Below are 17880 nucleotides of genomic sequence, written 5' to 3' on the forward strand. Positions count from 1 at the left end.
CCCCTATACTAGGTCTCCTCCCATCGGTGAAAGTCTATAAAGAGCAAGGAGCCTTAGTTGAGGTGACAGTGGACGATCGCTCCATTATTGCCCCTTGACCTAGTAGTTGCTCTATAGGATCCCCTCCTAGGACTCTTGCTAGTTTGAGTAATAACAGGACCCAATGTTGATCTGGATTTAAACAAGAACGCAACAAATTACAGATATAACCATAAACACAAAGATGCAATAGAAATAACACTTCATTTCATTAATATCAAATACTGAAATATGCTTACAAACAGAATGGGAATAAGACTAGCTCGGGCGATGATAGCTTATCTCTGAGAAGAGATGTGGTGGCTACATGCCTCTGAATTGTGTTACAATGAGGCTCAAAGGCGTATTTATTATGTTTGGAATTCTACCAACCGTGTCACATCCAGGGACGGAGTCACTCACTATTCATATGGTGAGGGTTCTCTACACATTCCAAATAGCATCGTAGAGAAACCAATGTTGCTTCATATCCTCATCACCTCTGGCGTGAAATGGAGGCAGCTCGGGTAATGCTAATCAGGATAAGAGACAACTGGTGGGGCTAGCCTGCCAGGAACCATAGTCATTCCGGGGGCCGTGCACCCATTCGTTTTTATGGAGTTTCCAAGCGCTAGCTCAGGAGGGCTTTTATAACACTCGCTTTGAGAATCCCTGTTCATTTCACCCGATCCGCTTGCTTTGACGGGATAGAATTTCCTGTTCCCCTACCCTGCAATTGAATTTTGGAAAACGCTAAACATCCAAAAACCTTACCCTAGGAAATGAAGCGCCAAACTATGGGCCCCATTTGGGTAAATTGGTACATCAACTTCTCGGGGTCGTAACTTTGGCATATGATCTCCGTTTGATGCACACAATACCTCATTAGAGATATATTCGTGGGCTTCAAAACGACTCCGAAAGTTTAGGACCCGGAAAACTGCCAAAAATAGTAGATTGTGCCACAAATAAGGAAACTGAAAAACCGAAAGAAATAATGGTGGGGGTCCAAGTGGAATAGGCGGGTGGCCACCAATATCCACCTGGATCATTCCTCCCCCTTTAGCAAGCAATGGTCCAGACTCCCCATTGCATTGAGTTCCTCCATGAGATGAGGGAACTTCTGTTGAACTTGGTCCCTGGTAAGCCACTTGCCCTGGTGAAGGAGTTGGCCTGCTTTGACAACTCGATATAGTTGGATCCTTTGCTGTCGGGTGTTCTTGATCTGCGTGTCCATGATCTGATCAGTTATGGTTTGTTCCATGCAATCTGGATTTAACTCTGTAGGTGTGAGCTGTTCTGCAATGTCTGATGTGTCCAACAATGGTGGGAAGTATGGTCGAAGGTGGTCCACATTGAACACTGGGTGTAGGCCAAGGAATGGGGGAATGCTGAGCTGAAAAGCATTGTCTCCCACAGCCTTGGTAATGGTGTAAGGACCATATTAGAGTGGTCTGAGTTTCCAATAGGCTCTGGTAAGGCGTTCCTTCTGCAAATGCAACTAGACTTTATCGCCCACCTGAAACTTGTGTGGAACCTGATGTTGATCATGTCGCTACTTGTACTTGGCATTTGATTTCCCCAGAATGTCGTGGATCTGCTGGTGGATATGTTGGATGTGCTCAATGACGTTGTTTTCCTTATCGGCTTCGGACTGGACATGGGTCGAATCTGCCTGAGTAGCTGCAAATGGTATGGCCACAGCAATGGGACATAGCGGCTGGAATCCCAAGCCCACCTGAAAAGGGTTGTGGCCAGTCGAGTTGTGGAGAGCCCGGTTACAGTGGTGCTGGACATAGGGGAGGCTCTCATCCCATGTGCGTGGATGCTTTGAGTTGTACATGCGCAGAATGTGTACGATCATCCTGTTGACGAACTCTGTTTGGCCATCAGTTTGGGGATGGAAAGCTGTGGATTTAGTGAGCTTGGTGTCCAGCATCGACCAGAGATTGGACCAAAATGCACTGAGGAACCTGCTGTCTCGATCTGAGATGATAGACTGTGGGATCCCAAAGTGTATGCACACTCATTCAAAGAAGAGTTTAGCAGTGGCTTCTGCTGTGATATTCTTTTTGGAGGCCACCAGAATGGCCATCTTTGAGAATCTGTCGACAACCACAAAAACACAGTCGTTGCCATGCTTAGTAGAAGGAAGGCTCGACATGTAATCCATGGAAATGGATTCCCAAGGTCGACTAGGGGTAGGCAACGGAGTATAGAGGCCTTGTTTCTTGATGGTCAGTTTGGCAATGGCATAGGAAGTGCAGGCTCTGATGTACTCTCCGACATCCTGTCAAAGATTCGGCTAATAGAAATACTTCTGTAGTACTGTCACCGTTTTCTCCACCCCGAAATGCCCAACGGTTCGACTATAGTGTGCTTCCCAAATCATCTTGGCACGCTCGCTTGAAGGAACACAAAGGTGTCCCAGGTGGAATAACAGGGCATCTTGGAGGTGAAAATCTGGAACTTGCTGCCCCTCCAAGAGCGTCTGGTATGTGTGGCCGAATTCTGGGTCGCTTTTGTAGAGAAGTGGCCAAGTAGAAGTCTTGTGCCCACAAGAGTTGAGCACGGTGGTTAACGCCATGATCGGTGGTCAGTTGAGGTAGTTTGTAACATTATTGGTGCTGCCCTTCTTATACTTGATATTCAAATGGAACTGTTGCAGGCATGTGGACCACTTTTGATGGCGATCATTTTGCAACTTCCCTTGTGTCTATATGAATTGCAAGGGTCGGTGGTCTGTGTGGATGACCGTTTCCTTCCCCAAAATGTAATGCTTCTATTGTCGGCAAGCCTACACAATGGAATACATCTCTTTGTCATAAGTGGGATACTTCCGGACTATGTCTGAAAGTGTCTCACTGTGATATGCCATTGGATGCCCTTGTTGAGTAAGGGCTGCCCGAATAGCATAGTCAGAGGCATATGTCTCGATCTCAAATGGTTGTTACAAGTCTGGTAATGTGAGCACTGGTGCAGAGCAGAGGCGATGTTTCAACTCTGCGAATGCCTTCTGTTGAGGTTCAGACCAAAAGAATTTTTCTTTCGCTCCTCTCTTGGTGACTTGACTTAAGGGCTAAGTGATATGAGAGAATGTCAACATGAATTTGCGATAGAAATTAGCAAGACCCAGAAAGCTAGGAGCTCTGTCAGAGTGGTTGGCATTGGCCAATCCCAAATGACTTGTATCTTGGCTGGATCCACATGCACGCTCTGTTCATCAATAATGTATCCCAGATACTGAACCTGGGTCATGCCAAAAGTGCATTTCTCCAAATTGGCACACAACTTGTGTTGCTGCAGTGTTTGGAGAACCTATTGGATGTGGTGGAGGTGCTCTTCCCAACTCTGGTTGAAGATCAGGATGTCATCCAAGTATACCACTACAAATGAGCTGGTGAATGGTCGCAAGATGTCATCCATCAACCTCATAAAGGTTGCAGGAGCATTCGTCAACCCGAAAAGCATAACCAACCATTCGAAAAGGCCCTCCTTGGCTCTGAAGGCATTCTTCCACACATCGGAGGGTTCGATTGGTACCTGGTGATATTTGGACTTCAAGTCGATCTTGCTAAAATATTTTGCCCCTTGAGTTGGTCCAGAAGGTCATCAATCCGTGGGATCGGGTACCTATTCCGGACAGTGATCTTGTTCAGCGCCTGATAGTCAATATAGAGTCTCCAAGTCCCATCCTTCTTCTGTACCAACACGATCGAGCTCCCACAGGGCGATGAACTTGGCTGGAGGTGACCTTTCTGCAACAACTCCTGAATCTGCTTCTTAATTTCGTTGTTCTTCAGAACGGAGCACCGATTGATTGGTCCATTTGGCAACGACACAACTGGGGTTAGATCGATGGAGTGCTTGACCTGACAGTGCAGAGGCAACCCTGTGGGGGAGGTGAAGATGTCCTCGTACTCCTCCACGACCTTGTCCTTTTGTTGTTGTCGTGTGGAGGGGCCCTCTCTGGAGGTCGTGGCCACCGTCTTCTTCTTTCCGTGAGGGCGTATTATTGATTTGGGTTAGCATCAGATGTGCTCTAACCATGAAAATTGGTGGCGAGGCTAAAGCACATGAGATCTCTAAGACCCATAAATGGTTTGGATAGATTCTACCTGGTTTAGGAGATATTAAAATAATTAATATTTTTAATGGGGTTCCTAAGTCTAAACTTAGGAAAAATAAAATATTAATGGGTATTAATATAAAACTGGGTTAGAAGGTTCCAAAAGACATGGATCAAGCCAAATTTAATCTTAGCCGTTGATTAGAGATGTAATCTCGGCCGTTGAAGGACCAATAGGAAACGCATAAGAGGAGGCTTGAGGGTCAGCTGTAGAATACACCAGAGTGATCAGTCATTCGATTTTCTAGAGCGAGGTTTGCTAAGAAAAGTCGAATCAGTGATCAGGTTGCAGTGAAGGGAGTGAGTACTGGACAGAGAGGCAGAGATAGTGCCGAGAGACCAGCGCAGAGGCAGAGAGGCAGACACAGAAGCCAGAGCAGGCCACACAGAGGTTAGTTGAGACAGCGCAGAGGCCAGAGGGCCTGCGTCATCCATGCAGAGGGCAACATGAGTGATGCAGAAGGCCGTAGAGGTTGGACAATGCCTCAGAGGGCTGACGCAGTGCTTCAATTGTGTTGGAGAGGGCTTCGTGGGGCAGATTTTTTGAATATCTACTTCCGAATAGAGAGGTATTACTGCCGGTTGTTTTTCTCTATCGGGTGAGCCAGTTTGGCACCCAATTGTATTCAAGGATAGACTGCATAATAAAATAAACCCTCAAAATTGTTGTACTGGTTTTCCCACATTGGGTTTTCCCAGGGACAATATGTCCAAAAATAACGGTGTCACTTGTGTGTTTTCTATTTCTTTTAGCTGTTGATTTGTAGATGGTTGAAACCGTATTGTGTTTATTTCGATGCTTATGTGTTTAAATAACTTGTTTGTAATTAACAAGTAGGAGAAATAAACCAGAAGAATACAGATAAAATTTCTAACGGATAGACTTAGAAATTTCAACATGGTATCAGAGGGAGGTTGTAGATAAGAGGAGCGCTGAAGGCATCAGCTAAGCAGATCATTTGCAGCAGAATCAACTGTCCCGAGTGACAGAATGTTGATCCTTGCGAAAGCGATAGAAGAAGGGTTGACATAGAGGGACTATGTCATCAGTCCGGGCTAGAGAGAGGCCAATGCAGAGGCTGATGAGGGCAGAAAAGGCTCACGCAGAGACCAGGAGGGTTGACGCAGTTGGCTAGGGTAGCATATCAGCCAGTGCTGGGATTACGTAGAGCCTATAGGCTCTGTCCTTCGGTTGCTGGGGTTTAGGAAGCTGTGGGCAGTTTGCCAGGAGTGAAGCTGGTGGGGTGCTGTGGGCAAAACAATACCTAACAGGGCAAAACCAAGGTAGAGGGAGTTGTTACCAAGGCGGATTTCTAGCCAAGGAATCCGATCAGTGTTGCAGGTGCACAAGAGATCAGAGAGGTGCGACTCGACGGTTGGCAGGCGGATTTCCAGGAGGTAAGTCAAGACTTAGAGGGAGTCTAACACGAAATTCCAGATGGGAAGTAGCGACTGAGAGGGAGTCGAAAAGTGAAATTCTAGAGGGAAGTAGAGACTTAGAGGAGTCGAACGGAAGAGTAGAGAGATGGCCATTAATGGACTGAGGGATCATGACAGGCTGGACGGGGCGTCCAACTTTGTGGTCTGGAAGGCCAGGATCCTGTCCATTCTAGATAGACATCGCATCAAGGCCTTCGCCTTGAGAACAGTGGCTATCCCAGTTGACCCAGCTGACAATGAAAAGTACGAGGAGGCAATGGCCAAGGCGAAATGCATCATCCTTGATGGGGTCAAGGATCATGTGGTCTAACATATTGCCGAGAAGGAGACGACAAAGGAAATGTGGGACACCTTGAAGACGTTGTATCAACATACTTCCGTGCATAGGAAGATGTTACTTGAGAATCAGCTGCGGTCATACCAGATGTAGAAGGGGGAGCAAATAGATCACTTCCTCTGTAGATTGAAGGAGATCCGGGACCATCTAACTTCCATAAGGGCCACACCAGATTAGGGGTTGATGGTGAGGACTGCTCTAAACGCAGTCTCTGAGGGGTGGGAGACATTTGTCCAGAGCATTTTAGGCAGGGCGAATTTTCCAGATTGGGAAGAATTGTGGGCAACTCTTCCCCAAGAAGAGATCAGACGATTAAGCAAGACGGGAAGTAGCAATAAAGGAGTTCAGATCAAGAAGGAAGAGGAAGAGGATACAACTTTGGCATCTGCGGGGAAGCAGGAGAAGAGGAAGAAAAAGGACCTCTCCAAGGTAGCACCAATGAAGGCAGAAAAGGAGGTAGAGGAGGATGACGATTGTGCCATGAGTGCTCATGTACCTCTAGAGAAGAGGTTGGGAGACATCGAGCTGTAGTCAGGAAGACTACAAGTGACAAGGGGCAGGATCCTTGAGGTACCCAACCTCCTGGATTATACCTTGCTACGGGATCCTCGAAGAGAGAGTAGCAGGACTAGCGGATGTCGGTAGAAATGGATGCGGATGAAGCGGCAGAGAGTGCTACAGTGCAGGAGTCCCAGGCAGCACAGAGCTAGCAGGCTGCAGCAGTGCGAGAGGCACAGAGAGGGTTGCAACAATGCAGGATGACACAGAGAGGTTTGCAGCAGTGCGAGAGGCAGGGAGTTGTTGTAGAAGCACAAAGGCAATAAAGGGAGCACTTGATAGCAGCAGAGAGAGCTTCAACATTGGGAGTGTTTCTAGCTTGACGGGGATGTCAGTAGTTGGGTGGATCCGTTACTTACTTCTGAGTAACTGAGTTGCAGTGTAGTAGTAGTTAGTAGTAGCATGATGCATCATGATGAGAGTGGGTTGCAGTGTTGGGAGAAAGGACTAGCAACAACATAGATGCAGAGGGAGTTGCCGTACAGATGCAGCAATGGCAGTGACAGGGCCATGGGCAGCAGTACAGGATGCAACAGTGCAGAGGATGTTGGGCGGGGAGGCCTAGCATCAACACAGGTACCGGTGCCGTATAATCAGAGTGATGCTTAGTGTGGAGTATTACTAGAGCACAATCCTTGCTAAGAGGGAGTGTTGATTTGGGGTAGCATCGGATGTGCTCTAGCCATGAAAATTGGTGGAGAGGCTAAAGCACATGAGATCTCCAAGACCCATAAATGGTTTGGGCAGATTCTAACCGGTTTAGGAGATATTAAAATAATTAATATTTTTAATGGAGTTCTTAAGTCTAAACTTAGGAAAAATAAAATATTAATGGGTGTTTAATATAAAACTGGGTTAGAAGGTTCCAAAAGACATGGATCAAGCCAAATCTAATCTTAGTCGTTGATTAGAGATGTAATCTCGGCCTTTGAAGGACCAACAACAAACGTATAAGAGGAGGCTTGAGGGTTAGTTGGAGAATACACAAGAGTGATCAGTCATTCGATTTTCTAGAGCGGGGTTTGCTAAGAACAGTCGAATAAGTGATCAGGTTGCAGCGAGGGGCAGTGAGTACTGCACAGAGAGGCAGAGATAGTGCCGAGAGACCAGCGCAGAGGCAAAGAGGAAGATGCAGAAGCTAGAGCAGGCCACACAGAGGCTAGCTGAGACGTAGAGGCCAGAGGGCCTGCATCAACCACGCAGAGGGCAACAAGAGTGACGTAGAAGGCCGTAGAGGCTGTGCGATGCCTTAGAGGGCTGACGCAGAAGGTTTTGAGGCTGACGCAGAGGCTAGGAGGGCTGACGCAGTGCTTCAGTTGTGCTAGAGATGGTTTTGTGGGGCAAATTTTCTGAATATCTGCTTTCAAATAAAGAGGTATTACTGCCTGTTATTTTTCTCTATCGGGTGAGCCAGTTTGGCATCTAGTTGTACTCAAGGATATACTGCATAATAAATAAGCCTCAGAATTGCTGCACCGGTTTTCCCAAGTTGGGTTTTTCAGGGACGAGTTGTCCAAAAATAATGGTGTCACTTGTGTGTTTGCTATTTCTTTCAGCTGTTGATCTGTAGATGGTTGAGACTGTATTGTGTTTATTTCGATGTTTATATGTTTAAATAATTTGTTTGTAATTAACAATTAGGAGAAATAAACCAGAAGAATACAGATAAAATTTCTAATGGTTAAACTTAGAAATTTCAACACGTATCATCAGGAAAACAAATTTCCCGGTTTTGGAAATGAGCTTACTGTATTGTTTTGTAGTAACCAAAGAGATGACGATAGGCAGTGCTACCTCCGTATCTTGTACAACGTATTTCCCAAAGTAACAATAACAGTGCGAGGCCTTGACTCATACACAACATGTCGCTTTCTCAAGTATGGTTGACCTAATAATACATCACAAACATCCTGTATCATCAGGAAAACAAATTTCCCGGTTTTGGAAATGAGCTTACTGTATTGTTTTGTAGTAACCAAAGAGATGACGATAGGCAGTGCTACCTCCGGTATCCTGTACAACGTATTTCCCAAAGTAACAATAACAATGCGAGGCCTTGACTCATACACAACATGTCGCTTTCTCAAGCATGGTTGACCTAATAATACATCACAAACATCAAGGGGACTAATGTCACATAATACCTCATCCGTGAAAGGCTTGGTGCTATATGGAAGGCGACACTACTGGTTCATGTGAATATCCTGTTCTTGGTGAAGCCACCTGATGGTGTACGGTTGTGGGTCTGCTGTGGTCGGTAAGCTTCGCCGCTTCACGACCTCTGCCAAAATGAGGTTGTTTTGGTTCCCGCTATCAACAATGAACTGTAGCGGGGAACCCTTTACCCACATCTGGGAGTGGAAGAGGCGCTCCTCCTCCTCTAGATCTTCGGGTTCCTCCTTCTGGATCTTCGTGGTGGCAACAATGGCCTTAGGCTTCGCTTCGATAATCTACTTCCCTTTGTCATCCCCTTGTCGGGTTCTGACTCTGAGTCAGAACGTGCATCTAATTCCAAAGCCATTAGCTCGACCACCAGTGATTGCTTGGCCCGACACTCACTTGTGTTGTGAGTGGAGCTCTTATGGAACTCGCACCACTTTCCCATGTCCTTCTTCGGCTTTGTGGTGTTGTTCTTTGCTTGCGACTTTGGCGGGTTGTCCTGGGTCGCCCCGCCTTGGTTTTGTCCTCTGTTCTGCGGTTTGGGGGCACCTTTCCCTTGCTTCAAATTCGCAAATCCAAAGTCTGGCTTCTTCTGTTTAAACTTTTGCTCGATCTTGACGGCGTATCGGTACGTCGTCTCGAGCGAGGAGATATCCAGGAACTTCATCTCGTCCTGGATGTACCTGTGTAGGCAGCCACGATACTTGAGTACCAAATGTTTCTCAGAATCCTTGACACCCAACTCCGTGCGAAGGGTATGAAAAACATTGGTAAATTCTGAAACATCTTGGTCCCTTCCCTACCGCAACGTTGTCCATTTTATGTATTTATCCTCATGGCTCCCAATAGAGTAGTACTTCTCCTTGATGGCATCCCCGAATGAACTCCAAGTGGGTGCGGCTGAAAATAGTGAGGTCGTACTATCATCCTTATGCTCACAGTAGGTTTCCCACTAGTCCTTGACGTGGGGGGCGGCTTTGAGAAGAGCAAAAGTAATCTTTTCTCGGCTGGAAGAATCATGCACAGAAAAATATCTTTCTAGCAGATTTAACCATTTATCTATGGCGTCAAATATGGGAATGTCAAAGTTTACTTGTACCTTAAAAGGAGTGGAGCCTCCAGAGTGGCTGCTAGATGTGGATGCGCTGCTGGTGGGCAACCATTGAAAAATCTGGGCAAAGTTATCCATCATCTCGTTCCTTTGTTTCTCGAGGGCCTCCTCGAGCAATATTTTGATAGCATCTCCTGCCCCCTCGTCTTTCTTTTCTTCCCACATGGGCGGTCGTCGGGGTTTGCGAGGCTGATCTTGCAAAGGTTCAACCAGAGCGAGCCCTAACTCTTTATATCTCGACGTTGTTGGGGACATGTAAAGAAAAACAGAGAAAGAGCAGACTGCTCTGATACCATTGATCCAGATTTAAACAGGAACACAACAAATTACAGATATAACCATAAATACAAAGATGCAATAGAAATAACACTTCATTTCATTAATATCAATATTGAAATATGCTTACAAATAGAATGCAAATAAGACTAGCTCTGGCGATGGTAGCTTTTCTCTGAGAAGAGATGTGGCGGCTATATGCCTCTGAATTGTGTTACAATGAGGCTTGTTGACCACTACTGGTCAATTTCCCATGCAGTACACCCTCTTTTCTTGGCAGAAAGGGGTAGCACCTGAACGACGTGTCCGTGCCAGCCTACAGTCATCAATAGCTTGATCATTTCAATTGTAAACCCAGTCTGCATGTATGAATTGTAAATAATCTAAGCAGATCAGAGTCATGTATGTAAAATTGCCTAGGTGGACCTAACTTTCTATGATAATCTATGTCCCGGAAGGTTTTTCGTCTCACCGATCCATGGATTGGCAGAGTTTTCCTTCAAACCTGACCCCAAAGCCGGGATGGATTTTGTCATTAGAACTTTAGGAGAATCCTAGTGTGTTAATCTGCTAGATTATAGTTGTGTCGCAGAACTGGGTGATTTATGAGGGTCTGTGTTAAGTGGGCTTGTCCCCTTGAGATGTAAGTTGTAAAAGTCATGATGTAATGTGTCTTGAGGGTCGAAAAATGTTTTAAATCCCCTCATGAGTCCTAAGTCCTAGGTCCTAGGTGATGTTTCCAAAGGTTTAGTTCGATGATCCATTTAAAAAATGAAATAAAATAATAAAATAAATAAAAACTAAAAAATTTAAAAATTTAAAAAATAATAATAAAATAATAAATAATAAAAAATTTTAAAATTTTTAAAAATAATAAAAAATTAATTGAATAAATCGACGGATGAGATCAAGAGATGTCTTGATCCTCATCAACGGTCGAGATCATTTCTACATGGATCATTCGAACTAGCCGTTGGGATCATTTCCTTTATATAGAGTCTTAGGTGGTCATTTCAGATTCATTCGATCTGCGAGTCAATACTGAAAAAGCTCTCTTGTAATCTGATTTCTGGTTAATAAAAGAAGACTTTGGGGTCCAAAAAAAAAAAAAATAAAAAAAAAAAATAAAAAAAAAAATAAAAATAAAAATATTTTTTTTTTTTTTTTTTTTCCGAAAAAATATAAAAATTTCGTGGAAAATTCATTTTTGCCAGATCCAGTTATTTTCAGGAATTTTCATGTTATATCTTTCATGCTGAGATCTAAATTTTCAGGTCGAGATACGAATACGATGTCTGGTTCTCGTGGTGGCTTAAAGCATTTATCTCTTCAAAATTTTTAGTTGCCGGATATCGTTTTGGTCATGTGATTTAGCTGATGACAAATGATTGCTGTTCACGGTTTATGTTTTTGTTTTATATCATTTAACAAGTAATCATTTTAATAGCAATCTTTTTAAGGCACTGGTCTGCTCAATTAATCAAATCATTTTAGTGCTTATCTTGATCGTGTCTCGCGTCTCCCAACCAACTGGTCGACAGTTGGTCTTCATCATCTCAGGGTCTACCCCCCTTAGCCGCGGGAGACAGGCTTGAACGGAGGGATCGGGGATCAGAGTGACAGCCCTCGGTCTGAGCGTTGTCGTGTCAATCTGCGCGACAACAAGGCTCAAAGGCGTATTTATTATTGAGAAACAATGGAAGACTCTAAACATCCAAAACCCTAACCCTAGGAGATGAAGCACCAAACTATGGGCCTCGTTTGGGTAAATTGGTACATCTACTTCCCGGGGTTGTAACTTTGGCGTACGATCTTCGTTTGATGTGCACAATACCTCAGTAGAAAGATCTATCTGAGGACTACAACTTTTGAATGACCAACATTGGTCGATAATCCATGTTGGTTCCAGTTTTCCCAAAAAACGTTGTTTACAGCCTCAAAATGGCTTCAGAAGTTTAGGACCCAAAAAACTGCCAAAAATAGTAAATTGTGCTACAAATAAGGAAACTGAAAAACTGAAAAAAAACAATGGTGGGGGTCCAGGTGGAATAGGTGGGTGGGCACTAATATCCACCTGGATCAAATGTACAAATGTGGACCAAGATGGGAAATATGTGGAAAGGGATTGTAATGAGCGGAGGAGAGTGATGTATGTGATGTCGGGAAGCGGGACCATGCAACCAAAATCAAAATTTGCCATGTAATGCCAGTCCTAAAGCTAGTTGTCAATAGAGGAGATCCCATGGGACTAGGATATAAGGTTAACCACCAAGTTAGACAAGGTGACAAGAGTATAGACCAAGCCCATTCTTTTCGCCAAATCCCCCAACTAATCCATGCCCAACACTGTCCATGATAAGTAAGCAAAAATACCCAATTACATAATGAAAGCCATACCTTCAGGGTTGGAATGCCCACCTTCAAACATATTGTTGATTTGGTGTAGCATCGGATGTGCCCTAGCCATGAAAATTGGTGGAGAGGCTAAAGCACATGAGATCTCCAAGACCCAGAAATGGTTTGGGTAGATTCTACAGGGTTAAGGAGATATTAAAATAATTAATATTTTTAATCTAGTTCCTAAGTCTAAACTTAGGAAAAATAAATATTAATGGGTATTAATATAAAAATGGGTTAGAAGGTTCTAAAGGACATAGATCAAGCCAAATCTAATCTTAGCTGTTGATTAGAGATGTAATCTCAGTCGTTGAAGACTCAACATAAAAAGTATAAGAGGAGGCTTGGGGTCAGTTGGAGAACACACCAGAGTGATTAGTCGTTCGATTTTCTAGAGCGGGGTTTGCTAAGAGAAATTGAATCAGTGATCAGAGTTGCAGCGAGGGGCAGTGAGTATGAGGTAGAGAGGCAGAGAGAGTGCCGAAAGACCAGCGTAGAAGCAGAGAGGCAGACGCAGAGCCAAGGGGAGCCACGCAGAGGCAGTAGTGACTGCGCAGAGGCTAGAAGGGCTTGCGTCATCCACGCAGAGGCTGCAGGAGTGACATAGAGAGCCAGAGAGGCTGCGCAGTGCCTCAGAGGACTGAAGCAGAGGGGTTTCAGGCTGACGCAAAGGCCAGGAGGGCTGACGCAGTGCTTCAGATTGTGCTGGAGAGGGTTTCATGGGGTAGACTTTCAGAATATATGCTTCCGAAGAGAGGTATTACTGCCAGATTTTTTATCTCTGTTCGGTGAGCCAGTTTGGCACCTAGTGTACTCAGAAAAGCTGCTTAATAATAAAAACCCTTAGAACTGCTACACCGGTTTTCCCAAGTTGGGTTTTTCCAGGGACAATTGTCCAAAAATAACGGTGTCACTTGTGTGTTTGTCTATTTCTTTCAGCTGTTGATCTGTAGATGGTTGAGACTGTATTGTGTTTATTTCAGTGTTTATATGGTTAAATAACTTGTTAGTAATTAAACAAGTAGGCGAAATAAACCAGAGAATACAGATAAAATTCCTAACATGCAATACTTAGAAATTTCAACACATATGATCATACAGAATGGGCGAGGGAACATAATGGTTGGCTGAGGTGGAGGAGATGGTGGCACATCAAGCTATCTGGGGGCTGCAAGGGGCTGTTGGTTGTTGGGTGAAGACAATCTAGGCGGAAAATTTCTCCTATGGGTGTCACCCAATGGTGGTGGGTACAGGGTCCATGGTGATTACATTCTAATTGAGAAATTATTTTTTCTTCACCTCTTTCTCTCTCTTTTCCTCGTCCCTTTAAGGCTAAGGAAGCCTCTTTAGGGCTTGGTGCAAAATTTTCTTGAGGAGTGCGTTTTCGATCCCGATTGGATAGAACTATTCTATATTGTCTCCTCTAGGCATCTGCAAATTTGAACGAATTTCAACAGTGGAATCTCAAGAAATCTGATGCCCTAGCTTTCACACTAAGTGGGAATCCTTGAAGTTGCCGTTCAACTTAGGAATTTCTTGAAGGTTTTTACTTTAGTAGTATATCATTCAAAAACATTTTCTCTTGACTATCTTGATCTTAGATGAATTCTTACCTTGTCAAATATCTCAACCCTAGCTCTTGTATAGTATTCTTCTCAAGGGTTTTTCGTGGAAAGTTTTACTAGCTTCTCCCAAAGCTCACACTTTGATTGAACATTTCCATTGAATGAGCCATCCTTGCCTCACTTCGAATCTTATTATAGACACATTAATCACAAGTGAGGGGTACTGGGACTCCTCCCGTCAGTGAAAATTGTCCCAAATTGGTGACAGTGGGCCTTTGTTCCAAATTGTTGTTGTGCCCTCTAGCTTCAGCCTATTTACTAGGTATGCTAGTTTGTGCAACAACAATCAACATTGCCCAATTTTGATCAAACTGCCTAATCCAAGCCTTAAATATGGTAGAAAAGCTTAACATGTCCGATCAATGATTTTAACTTGAGTGAAGGGTAAATTTTTGCTAAGGCCATGACAAAGGAGTTCAACAATCAACACCACCAACATTAGGGTACATATAGGGCTTCGTGCTTTTGATTAAATGCCAATCACGTACCATCATACATGATATAATCTCTAATGAAATGCCACAATCCAATTGATCCTAAAATCCTGAAGATTGTTAATTTTGTTGAATTTTGAATGGGATATGAAATTCTATTTTCTTCATTTGAAGTCTGACAAGGTTGGAACCACTCTCAAACATCTTGAGCCATTTCATGGTAATGTTAAAAATTTAACATTACCATTAGGGAGCATCTAGGAAGTGTCTAGGGAGCATCAAGGGAGCACCTTGGGAGTGTCTAGGAAGCCCCACTTTAACCATATGTTAATGAAAAAAGTAAAAAAAAGGTGGGCCGTGGAATTGTGCGGGCAGGTCCCATAACCATTCTAGAACCGTGGTTTGTGCCCGTGGAACTGCACTCAAAATCGTTGCGGTTTCAAATTTCCAGGAAGCATCTTTTTTTTGGCAGACTGTGGTTCCGATTTTTGGAACCGTGGTTCACCCACCGTTCTGCATCTGCGTTCTGAACCGGGGGGGGGGGACCAGTTTCTGCAACACTGCCCTAGACTATGCCCCATAGATAGGTTCCTACATGAGCATCTGCAACCTGCACTTCCAAGATATGAAATTAGAGCCCCCCTCTAATTGTTTATATTCCTTGAGAATTGACATACTGGAGTTTGCTATTCTTGCAGTCTCTTGGATCACAACTTAAACAAAATAATTCAGCCAAGAAAATCACTAGAACTTGTTGGGCTCTCACTGTCTGAAATTATCCATAGAAGTAAATTTCTTCTCACAGGTCACTGCCTTCCCCATTCACCATACTGATGGTTTCAGTGAAACAACTCTCCATACCATGTTGTAAATTTCAATTCATAATATGTTTGGGCTCAAGGATCTAACTTAGCACTGAAAATAAAACCTTATGAAACACCAATAATTTATTTTCTTTTTGAAAAACTAACACTGTAAAGTGTAGATTGGGAGTAGAGATACAACATATCTAAACGTGGGACCAATTCAGCAAGTAACAGGTGATAAATATGAGAAATCCGTATGCTGAAAATCAACACTAGCAAGCTCAAATTGATGCAAACAGCAATCTTCTCATTAACCATGAAAGAATGATTACAATGTTGAGAGATATATTACAAGAGAGAGCTACCCAAAGAAGGTGGTCTGTCCACTTGCTTGAGTTCTCTGAAGTCAGTTCACACTCAAACTCACCAAATGCTGATTTCAAGCATCCAATTGGCAAAAAGAGGTAAACATCATAAAGAAGAAGCCAAAGGTCACACTTCAACTCTTAGAAATTGACAAAATGACTATTCTAAGAGGGCAATCTACTTGAGAGATCAACATACTAAAAATTCTTGGACATGTGTCAAGTGATCTTGAGTAGATTTGTGATCCTTTCAAATAAGGTGCACTATGCACGAGGAGAGGGATGCACTAGTAGAGAGAATATTCTCTCTATTTAAAGCACTCGATTCATTATTAATTTCAAATAGTTTGTCAATGGCTAATTACTAGTCAAGCAATGAACCATAGTCTAAAAATAGAACTGTGAAAAATAGAAAACCCTAAAAATTCGGAATTGAAAGACACAATGGAAAATCACTAGTCTGTCGATAATATAAAAACAGATGCTCCTAAATATAGAAAAGACTTATTTTTCTGAGAATAGTGTCGACCCAACAAAACTGGCACATACCCCACAAAATATTGGAAGTTGGAACTCAGAATGGGGTGTTACATTTTATGTGCGACGAATAATGTTTGTCAGTATGAAATGATAAATTGCTTGCCAATTAACTCTGTGTTTCTACCCTAAACAGTATGGCTAAGGATATCGATCCATGTTACATGGAATGCAACATGTTGTATGCCAAAATAATTAATATTATAATCATAATGAACTATTTAGATATTTGTCAAGATCAGCTAAAGCAACATTCGATATGGCTAATTTGTTTATCAATTTTTCAAGGGTTGGAAATTGGGAATGGTAACTTGGTAAGTTAGTATTAGCTCAACTGTAAATATGAAGAAGTTTGCTGTATTTTATGCAATACGACATATATTTATTGAATGCGTGTTATTGCAGAAGCGCAATTTGAGAACGAATGCATGTCTTGTCATCTTCCCGTTACTACTATGTGCTTTGCTGCTCATCCTGCAATTGGTGGTGAACCATTTACTGAATTCCTCAAGTAATAAATGTGGTTGCAAATGCGTAGAAACAAATGGGACTGGTGGCTGTCAAGAGATTTGTGGTATACAATTCTCAACTATAGATCAAGTTGGCACATGTCCCATACCAAGCCCTCCAGAGTGGCCTGCATTCCTACAAGTTCCAGGGCCTCAGTATCGAGCTGTAAAAACCAATTCAAGCAGCTTCACAGACCTGCCAGATGATTCTTGTTTGATAAACAATTCTTGTCCTGTGACTTTACTTTACACAGGGCAGAATAAATCAATTGCAGAAAGTATGTTTTCTTGACGCATAAATACTATTTTTGTTAATTAACACAATGGAAATATTTTTTTTTTTCCTTCATGATCTGCTATTTATGTTTATCACCAGGCTGCAAATTTGTACTTATTTAATATTTGCTCTTTTTCTGGCATATTGTAGAAATATATTTTACACTAAGCTAAATAAATGTAGAGTGAATTTAAATTAGCACTGGAATGTTGTGTGATTTTTAAATTTTTGTCTATTAATATAATATTTGATCACCTGTGTACTGAAATAATGTACTATGGGGGGCTATGCATGATAGTATTTTGAGAAACCAAAATAATTAAATTCTACTCGCCCTTGTTGGAATCCCATCATAAGATGCTGTCCATATTTTTTAATGGATGCTTCCTTTCAACATGAGCAAATGTATGTGGGCTTGTGAAAACAAACCTTTGGCTCAGCTGCCTGCCGTGACTGGGGGGTATCTGTTTTGCCAAATTTGCTCAGGGCTTGACCTAGCCCCAACTGCTTTTGCAAGTACTAGTGTACAACAAATATGAGCACAAGTACAGGCATGTCCTAGGTGAGGACTGAACCTTTGTGGGGGCTTGCACAGAGCACTGTTTTCATCAACCCGGCAAGCCGTTGTTGACAATTTTATTTTTGGTTTGTCTTGGGTCTCTGCACCAAATAATTATTACTTAGGAGATGTTCAATTGGCCATGCGAATCATGGATTAGTATGTTATCTGTATTCCTGGTGATCATTATGATAACTGATGTAATGAATTATGCTTTCAGCCTTGGCTGGGAATCTTGTAACAAATTCCTCACTGACAAATTCTTCAGACCTACTAGAAGCATTCTCAGTTCTGGTTCCTGTGAGTTATTCATTCTCTTCGCTTCTGTAATTCAGTTTCCTG

At 42.9% G+C, this 17880-nt stretch overlaps 1 protein-coding gene across 1 annotated transcript in view; it reads left to right on the forward strand.

Moving 5' to 3' along the window:
* The window catches only part of LOC149182191 (ABC transporter A family member 7-like), a 299560-nt gene that overhangs the window by 60133 nt on the left and 221547 nt on the right, over positions 1–17880 (forward strand). The window contains exons 2-3 of the mRNA XM_089416795.1: positions 16599–16980; positions 17759–17838. Of these exons, the coding sequence (XP_089272921.1) occupies positions 16599–16980; positions 17759–17838 (462 nt within the window). The remainder of the gene's footprint in view (positions 1–16598; positions 16981–17758; positions 17839–17880) is intronic.

Source organism: Pinus tabuliformis, chromosome 3_2 (assembly GCF_031772625.1).
Source record: "Pinus tabuliformis cultivar Carrire ecotype Pingquan chromosome 3_2, CPIR1, whole genome shotgun sequence".
In the NCBI taxonomy this organism is placed as follows: domain Eukaryota; kingdom Viridiplantae; phylum Streptophyta; class Pinopsida; order Pinales; family Pinaceae; genus Pinus; species Pinus tabuliformis.